The sequence below is a fragment of the Cornus florida genome, unplaced genomic scaffold (genome assembly GCF_030987335.1).
Source record: "Cornus florida cultivar Cherokee Brave unplaced genomic scaffold, ASM3098733v1 CherokeeBrave_3.0.0_Hap2_Chr05, whole genome shotgun sequence".
Taxonomy (NCBI): domain Eukaryota; kingdom Viridiplantae; phylum Streptophyta; class Magnoliopsida; order Cornales; family Cornaceae; genus Cornus; species Cornus florida.
Genome location: NW_026775575.1, coordinates 90431150 through 90440826, shown reverse-complemented (window position 1 = coordinate 90440826; position 9677 = coordinate 90431150). Strand labels below are relative to the sequence as shown.

At 33.8% G+C, this 9677-nt stretch overlaps 2 protein-coding genes across 2 annotated transcripts; both read left to right on the top strand.

The window, feature by feature from the left end:
• Positions 1-4776: 4776 nt before the first annotated feature.
• On the top strand, positions 4777-6233 carry LOC132307555 (xyloglucan endotransglucosylase protein 7-like). The gene is made up of 3 exons (XM_059805351.1): positions 4777-5142; positions 5265-5458; positions 5558-6233. The coding sequence occupies exons 1-3, from the start codon at positions 4834-4836 to the stop codon at positions 5961-5963; spliced, it is 909 nt and encodes a 302-aa protein (XP_059661334.1). The 5' UTR covers positions 4777-4833; the 3' UTR covers positions 5964-6233.
• A 1461-nt stretch (positions 6234-7694) lies between these two features.
• On the top strand, positions 7695-8471 carry LOC132307556 (probable glutathione S-transferase parA). Its single transcript, XM_059805352.1, has 2 exons — positions 7695-8015; positions 8127-8471. The coding sequence occupies exons 1-2, from the start codon at positions 7695-7697 to the stop codon at positions 8469-8471; spliced, it is 666 nt and encodes a 221-aa protein (XP_059661335.1).
• The last annotated feature ends 1206 nt before the right edge of the window (positions 8472-9677 follow it).

The following is a 9677-nucleotide window of genomic DNA, read 5'->3' as shown; positions in this document are numbered from 1 at the left end:
TTTTTTTAATATTCTTAATTTAACCTCATTGCCTTAAAGTTATAAAAATATGTGAATTTGTATATTTAAAAATTCATTCCCAACCACTATAATAAAAAATAGGGTGAATTATATTAAACTCTCATTTTCTATTTGCGTTTTGCACTAAACTCCTTTTTCATATCCGACTAAGATTGATAATGGAGTAAATACATATTGGTGTGTCGGGTGTACGGTACACCGGGTATACAACACACATTCGCACGTGTACAATACGTATAACTCAAATGAGCCAGTACACGTTTGTATAGAGGCGTATTAACTTGTGTAATTATTTAAAATTGTATAAGAGAGGTAAATATTCTAGATATTTTTTAGAATATTCTAGAACGTAATTAAATAGCCATACACTTGTGGTATATATTTTGATCATTCATTATGAGGTAATTGGCCCATAAATAGGATGGGAGCTCATGAAATAGACTTATAAAGGTTTTTTTAATAAAAAAAAAAAAATTTGTTCCACTATTAAATTTATGTTGTATGATTTATGGTGAGTTTTGAGTGGTGAATTGGGATTGATTTTGATTATGAAAATTGTGTATATTACCTATATTGATATTTAAGTATGTTTCTTAATTGTATAGGTGTCAGACGTTAAATAGGTATTTTTAGAGTGAAATAAATCGCTGAAGTTTTAATTCAGAGAGTGCAAGTCTAAAGACGAAACAAAAATTAGGCAAAGCAGTCACAGGCACTAAAGATAAAGTGGATGTGATATTGTTGTATTATGAAATATCAAGGGGAGACTTGAAATATGAATTAATTAATGAAAAATGATAAGTCTTCCGACATTAATTGTCGACTATTTTTACGAATACAACGTGGTTGGATTCTATTAGAACTCTTTAAAAAATTCTTGTAAACATCTCTTTCTCTTCGACTCATTTCCAACCATTATATTCGGAGGAGTAATCAGCAATTGAAGTCGGAAAATATATCACTTCTCTTAATTAATATATAAATGTTTAGTTGGTTATATTTTGGAGAACATGTTTAGTTGAATTTTTTATTTTGGAATGATTAATATTATTTTACATTTAATAAATTATTAAAAAGAGTCCTTTTTATGTTTTGTTTCAAAGCTTTTGTTCAAGCCTCACTAGGCCCATTGAGCTCACATTTTTTATAAAAACTTGTTAGGTTTTAGCGTGGATGAACCAAACGTGGTACAACGACAAGGGAGCATGATGAGCATGGTTGTGGGGATGTGTTGTTTATAGGATAATTATTCATATTCTATTTTGTACTAAACATTGTTCAGCTGGAGTTTGGAAACATGTACCATATAAGTATACAACTGTATATCATGTGTTGTAGAAATGTTGACAGCGAGGAGATCTTTGATTTTCTGGGTGGAATTAGAAACAAAAATAAATAGAAACATAGTTTCAATAAAGGGAACTCAAGGACTATATTCTTCTCCAATTTGAGTTTTGCTCACATCTCCTATGAATTTAAGAACATATTCGAAGAAATTCTGACCACCAGTCGGAATGGTTTGTGGGTTTCGAACAGATGTGGTGGCTGAACCTAATAAGATAGTCATTACAACCCATAAAGTAATATGTAATTGACTGGAAAGCATTTTACGAATTTCAAGCCTTGCCAAGACTCTTCCGGATCGACCATGTGGCAACCTTAGCGTGGGAGGTAGATCGAGTTCCCTAAAATTGTGGCTTGGGCTTAGAGGTGCATGGAGAAGGAGAGTGCGTCTAAGACTCTTCCGGAATTCTCTCATTTCTAATCTCTCTCTTTTGGAGTTTAGTTTCGTGTTTGTACTTTTTTTTAGTTGTGTTCTTTTTGTTACGTTTACAATAAACACAGGACTTTATGTTTTGTATTACGAGAAGAAAATACAAATGAGATATTCACTTTTTTCTTGCTTTAAACAATTCTCCATTATCAAAATGAGACATTCTTGGAATTCCCATATTTCAATTTAGTTGCTCCATATTAAGTTTGTCTAAGATTTTCATTCTCATTGTTTGTGTTAGACAATATGCTATGAGTTCAGTTTGGAATGACAAATCTCAATGAACTCCAATAAATCTCCATACATATATATTTTTTTACCTATGTAGTTAAACCTTTAGAGATCGATTAAATTATACTCTTAACACTTGTCATTTGTCTTTCATATATATATATTTTTTGAAAGGTATATATATATATTATTGGCAATGAGACTATTATGAAAAAAAAGTACTCCTGATGCATTAGACTGAGAATGTTAAATTGATGATTATTACCGCTCTTATATAATTTACAATGGGTTTACGGACAATTTAATTTGGACTTTTTTGATTGAATCATTGTTTTCGTGAATCATTTCCTACTATTCATACAGCCTCGACTCCAAAAATGGCCGACTTGTGTGTTTTTTCATTTGTGCATTTTATTTCATTCTAGATTATAACTACATCGAACATTTATATCTTTATTTCTCTGCTGTCCTAGTCTTTAGAGTGACATCAAATCTGAATGGAAAATGTAATGTATACAAATGGATTGGGTGCATCTAACATCCTTAAATTTTTGGATTGAATCATGAAACACCATACCTTTTATAGTTAGTATCACAATTTGTCCCATTCCACATCGGAAGTAGGCATTATAGTACCAATTTATATATATATAAACAAAAATATTACAGGCAGACAAACTAGTTTTTGGTTTTGTAAAAATAAGATTACACATAAGTTCATAGTAATGACATAATTTTATTAGATACTTCAAAGGAATCCAAACAAAGTTAAAAATATAAGGCAAAATATATTGAATGTACATTTGACAAGACTAAAATAAGATAACAAGATAAATAATTTAGTAAAATAAGATGACAGTATAAGTTATTTAAAACAATAACTCTTATTCTTTTTGATTAATTTTTTTATTAAGGCTTCGTTTGGATGGGAAGATTTGGGGGGATTTGGAAAGAAAAGAAAAGAAAAGAAAAGATAAGGAGTGTTGTGTTTGGATGGGATGATTTGAAGGGGAAAGAAATGATTTGGAAGGATTTGGAGGGATAGCTATCCCTCCAAATCCCTCATTTGGAATCCCTCTAAAATTGACAAGATTTGGAGGGATTTGGAGAGAAAGAGAGCCAATTCCTAAAGTATCCCTCCCACAAAGTCGCCGGAAGTTGCAGAGATCGTCGGAAAAGTCGCCGGAAGTTGCAGAGATTGTCGGCGCTTGCAGTGGCGAGTTCTTCTTGGCCGTAAAACGACTTGAGAAGAGAGAAACCGAGATAGAGAACGAGACCCGCGATGGAAAAGAGGCTTGGCCGATGAGGCCAAGAGCTCGCTGGAGTTGCTGTAGGCGCGGCGGCCTGAGATTGCACTAGAAAATACAGAGAAAGAGAGAGGGTGTGGCTCGCAATGGTGATAGGGCTGAACAGAGGGGAGAGATGAGATGGGGGCTAGGGTTTTTGAGGGGGCTTCGGGTGACCACCAAAACCAAAACCCATTTCCAGAATTCACTAAAAAATAACAAAATTTGAGAAATTTAAGACACCCATGTCATCAAATTAAACAATCAATGAGCCAGAAGAAGGGGAAAAAAATACCTGTCAGTGAAGAGTATCCCAGCACAAAAGCATCCAAAACAAAGAAAAAGAGTCAATTTTTGAGATAAACAGTCCTTGAAGTTGAATCTACTCCTCTGCTCTTCCAAGACATTGTTTACTTCTTTTGTTTAACCAAATTAATAACTAAACTACAACGAAACTCATTCCTATCTTGAGTCAACTTTGGCCAGAAAGTCAGAAACAGGTCCAATTTAATGCCAAATCGAGCTACACAGAAAGCTGTAGCTCGACGAAGATGAGATTAAAATAGAGAAACAATTCCTATTGTGTGGATTTATCTTACTTTGTTTATGACTCTCTCTCTCTCTCTCTAAATATATATACACATATATAGTAGTGTATGATTTTATCTCACCCAACTCTTGTTTTTTTTTTTTTTTTTTTCTAAGGGTAAGATGGTAATTTCATTATTATCAATTCATTTTTCCTCTCTCCTTGTGTTATTCAAACAACAATATTGTCAATTCATTTATTTTCTCTCCTATCAATCCAAACATAAATATAAATTAAAGCTATCATTTCATTTTATTTCTTTTCTTTTTTCTTATAATTATTATTATTTTTTTTTCTCTCTTGTGTATTTAAACGAAACCTAAAAGATGGAGAGATAGGTGATAATATGGTAACTTAATACGTAAAATTGAAGTACTACACGAAAATAATTTATAAGAGTACAAGGTTAAAGAATTTAAGACGTAACCGTCTTATCAAATTAAATAATTCTAATAGTATAAACATAATTAATTCATGAGAGTGTTGCTACGGACACGTCTGGTGGAGTTGTAGACGCGGCTGATAGATGACGTTATTTTTTATTTATTTACTTTTTTGTTGTTTGGTCAAAAACTTCACATCTACTTACCAACAACTCCACAAAACCGCGTCATATGAATAAATAAAGTTTGAGTTGGCATTTATTTGGCATAGAATATGCACTTTTTACAGCTAAACAGACCACTTTTCTGAACCCACCCCCAACGAATACCCATATCTGTGTCCAGCTCAAATCCTCCACCGCGCAGCCCCACAACTTGGTATGGGTTAGAACCTTCCTCTGCCTTTCCCTCTCTCTTCATCTTTTCCCATTTCGTTCCTCCCTATAAATAAACCCACCCACACATCCAATTCTCATCATCATCCCACAACCATTTCTTTCTTACCAAACACTACACTTCTCATTAACATTCACATCAAACTGTCTTCATATGCTAAAAACCAATTACCAAACACCAATGGCCTTTTCTTCTTCAACTTCAGTGTTATTCTTGGTGCTCATATCTGCTATGCTTAGCTCTTTCATTTTTCCATCTGCTGCTAACTTATACCAACACATTGATCTCACTTGGGGCGATGGCCGTGCTAAGATACTCAACAACGGCGACCTTCTTACCCTCTCCCTCGATAAGGCCTCTGGCTCTGGCTTCAAGTCCAAGAATGAATATCTATTCGGAAAGATTGATATGCAGCTCAAGCTTGTCCCTGAAAACTCTGCTGGCACTGTCACCGCCTACTATGTAAGTTCCCTTCACACGACACAATTGTTTACATGTCAAATGGTAAATGGTCCCGAGACCATGTAATAACTTCTCCTTATGAGTAATGTCTAATCCTCATGTTTGTGTGTGTCCCATTGCAGTTGTCATCACAAGGGCCAACCCATGATGAGATAGACTTTGAGTTCTTGGGGAACTTGAGTGGTGACCCTTACATTCTTCACACCAATGTTTTCAGCCAAGGCAAGGGCAACAGAGAGCAGCAATTCTACCTTTGGTTCGACCCAACTGCGGATTTCCACACCTATTCCATCCTCTGGAACCCCCAACGGATTATGTAAATACATTTGTTATATATACATACTAAAAGCTTACTGAATTTATACATGTATGACTTTTTTTTTTTTTTAACTCCGATTTTATCTCCATAATTCAGATTTTCAGTGGACGGCACACCCATAAGAGAGTTCAAGAACTCGGAGTCAATTGGTGTTCCATACCCAAAGAACCAACCAATGAGAATATACTCCAGTCTGTGGAACGCGGACGATTGGGCCACGAGGGGTGGGCTGGTGAAGACTGACTGGACTCAAGCACCCTTCACAGCTTCGTACAGGAACTTCAATGCCAACGCTTGCACTTGGACTTCTGGTGCATCTTCTTGCACTTCGAATTCTCCGTCTTCAACGGCCTCAAGCAGTAGTGGATGGCTAACAGAAGAGTTGGACTCCACAAACCAAGGTAGGCTGAAATGGGTGCAAAAGAATTACATGATATACAATTACTGCACCGACACAAAGCGATTTCCTCAAGGTCTTCCTCCGGAATGTGCAAGCACTTAATTGAAGAGACTGCATAAATTGTTTTTCCCACGGTTATATAGCCTTCTAATTCTTCTTTAGGATATACAATTCGATTCTTTTATTCTTTGTAATCAAATATTGTTATTGCTCAATAAGGGCAGTCATAATTATCTCCATGTAAAATGTTTTTTTTTTTTTGAAAAGGTATCTCCATGTAAAATGTTACATGAGTAATAGGGGTATATAAGAATGGGATGGATTCATTACAAGTTGTAACTAGGATTGAACACAATGAACTAATTAGAGGTATATTGATAGAGGGTTCAAAAGATTTTTTCCTAATCTATTTATTTTTTTGACGGTCCCAAAATAATTATCCTAATTCAAAATCTAATTTACTACTACTTTATATTATTAATTTACCTTTCTTAAGTTATAAAAACATGTGAATTAATATATTTAGAAATTCATTCCCAATCACTATAATTAAAAAAATATTAAGAATTACTCTTTTAGAAAATTAAATTATCAAAAAAGAGATATTTTAATTAAAAAAAAATTTAATTAGTAAAGTATCTTTATAATTTGAAGGATTGAACTACACGTTTGATAAAAAATAGTAAATAAAAAACTATACGTTTAGTGAGCCATTAACATGGAACCAAGAATGAAAGAAGTCAAAGTAAGTTTCAAGGTTTTACTCTATAGCACCCAAATTCTGACATCACTGTCAAGAAATTGAAAAGACTTCTAGCTAGTTCTAGAATTTAGAAGAAGAGTCTAGAATTTAAAAGAACGTACCTCAGTGACATTTAGGACTTTCATGTTGCTTGAGTTACTTTGCCAGACAGATGGGTTGGATGCAAACATATTAATTTGTACCAAATAATAAATTCAAATAAAATTGTTATAGACATCAATAATCACAAAAATAATATTTACGTTGCCTATGAAAGTATGTTATTAGTGTTTTGAACTTAATATTAGAAGAATTTTAATTCAAAATTTTAACTAAATTATATCTAATTCTAAATCTAAATCACGAATTCTCCTGTGCTTCCAAACAGAGCATTATAAATTTCAATTCTAGCATTTCTATTTATGAATTATAAGATTTAAGCTCAGGACATAGTATGAATTATATCTTACTTTATTTCATGTCATTAATATGATAAAACAAAAAACAAGATAAGGGCAGACTCGCTAGATTTTTTATTTTTTTAAAAGGTAAGTGGTTTGTACCAAGCCCAAGGATGGGCCCTAGGAAGAGAAGCACCTGGCAACAGGCCCAATGTGCATAAATTCCAAAAACAAAGGCACTAGGCCTTAACTCATGGAAGCCCATAATTCAAAATCCTACAAGAAACTCAAATCCTGATAAATCGTTTTCTTTTTAAAACTATTACTTAGAACAGCAATCCCTTTAGACTAAAAAAAGGAATGAATCCAATTTCAAAGTCATCCTTTTGTCCAAGTCATTCTTAGGACAAAATTTCTAACATAATAACCATACTTTAATCTTACATTAGATCTCATTCCTATAGGGCTGCTATGCACAAAATTTGTAGCATGAAAACCATACTTCAATCTTACTTGTGAGGCAAGCCATGACGACCGTGAGTGGACAATTCAATAACAAATTCCCAATCAAAAGTGTCTTATAAATACTTGCTCCAACTTCATTCATTTTCATATAACATAAGCAATCTCAAATACCACAACCCACTTCTTCTTCTCCTTCAATCTTCAATCTTTGTTTGAGTCATAAAAATGGCTGACGAAGTGATTCTCTTGGACTTATGGCCCAGCCCTTTTGCACAGAGGGTGAAAATTGCCTTGGCTGAGAAAGGCATAGACTATGAGTCCAAAGAAGAGAACTTGTTGATCAATGGGAAGAGTCCTCTACTCCTAAACATGAACCCTATTAATAAGCGAATTCCAGTTTTGATCCATAATGAGAAACCGATATGCGAGTCCCTCATCATAGTTCAATACATTGATGAGCTCTGGAATGATAAATCTCCTTTCTTGCCTTGCGATCCTTACAAGCGCGCCCAAGCAAGGTTCTGGGCTGACTACATTGACAAGAAGGTCAGTTCAACTATTAGCCACTATGAACATGTATTGTTGTAGTATCTTGTAAACTTAATTAATCTTATCAGTGTCATAGCAAATTTAAGTCTAACAATCCTTTATATGCAGATATTTAGCACTGGAAGGAAGTTAGGTATGAGCAAAGGTGAAACCCAAGAAGAAGCAAAGAAGGAACTCTTAGAGTGCTACAAACTATTGGAAGCAGAGCTAGGAGAGAAGACTTATTTTGGGGGAGAGACCTTTGGTTTTGTGGACATTGCTCTCATACCCTTTTACGCTACGTTTTACATCTACAAGAAAATTGGCAACCTTAACATGGAGGAAGAGTGCCCTCAAACTGTGGCATGGGGTAAGAGGTGCATGGAGAGGGAGAGTGTGTCCAAGACTCTTCCAGACCCGTACAAGCTCTATGACTTCTACCTGGAGCTCGCAAAGAAGCTTGGTGGTCAGTAAAATTCCGGAAGATCAAGAACTGCTTAATGAAGACATAATAAGAGATAGATATAAAACTTAAGAGATAGATATAAAACTTATCTCATACAGTTAATTACCATTTGTATTTCTCTCTCTCACTTCTATTCTCTCTCTTTTTTGGACTTACGTTTTGTTGAGATTTGTGTTGTTTTTGTTACATTGACAATAAAGAAAGGACTTCATGTTCTGAATTGCAGAAATAAGAAGAAAACACAAGTGAGATGTTCACTTTTTCAATGCTTAATTGAAACAAATTTTCACCAGCAATTTGAGATATTGTTTTTTTTTTTTTTCAGTTCAAGTCCTTAAACTTATCTTTCAATTCATCTCCACACTAAGTTTGTTCAAGATTTTGTCTTCGTGGACCTCTTTCTAATATTTATGTAGCCTCCGCTCCAAACATGCATGGCCAACCTCTACAGACTGCATTTTGTGTTTTCATCTATATATTTTATTTCTTCTCGAACTAAAACCACAAGGTAACCTTTACAGACTGCATTCTGTGTAAAAATAAGATTAAAAGGATGGTAGAAGGATGGTAGCTAAAACTAAACAAAATGCGTTTTAATGACTTGTATGAAAAATTATGTACAAAAGAGGGTGAAACGACTATTTACAAATCAGCAAAACATAGACAGAAGTTGACCGAAGATATGGACCAAGGTAGGTGTATCAAAGAAATAAAATTATAAATCAAATAATATTAGTTAAAGAAAAAGACGCGTTAGAAACATAGAAAAATTACCTTCAACACTTATTAAATGAGAAATATGCTAGAGAAGAAATTGTAAATAACAAACCTTACAAAGGAATGGTAAATGAAACTAATAATAAGGAATTAGATGACACAATTAAAAAAATGAGTAACTATAAAGTTATTGGACCTAATAACATATATACTTATAGAGACGAGTGGGATTTTTAGGATAAATAGGAATTGAATGGTTAACAAAGTCAATTAACAAAATTTTAAAAGATGAAAGAATGCTAAGTGAATGGAGAAAAAGTATCATAGTACCAATTTATAAAAATAAAGAAGATTTAAGAAATTGTGGAAATTATAGAGTAATTAAGTTAATGATTTACAACAATTAAGTCTTTTCCTAGTTATTTGAGATCGGTTATACGATTCTCATGTTTCCATTCCGCTCGGTTATATGATTCTCATGTTTCCATTCCGCTCTA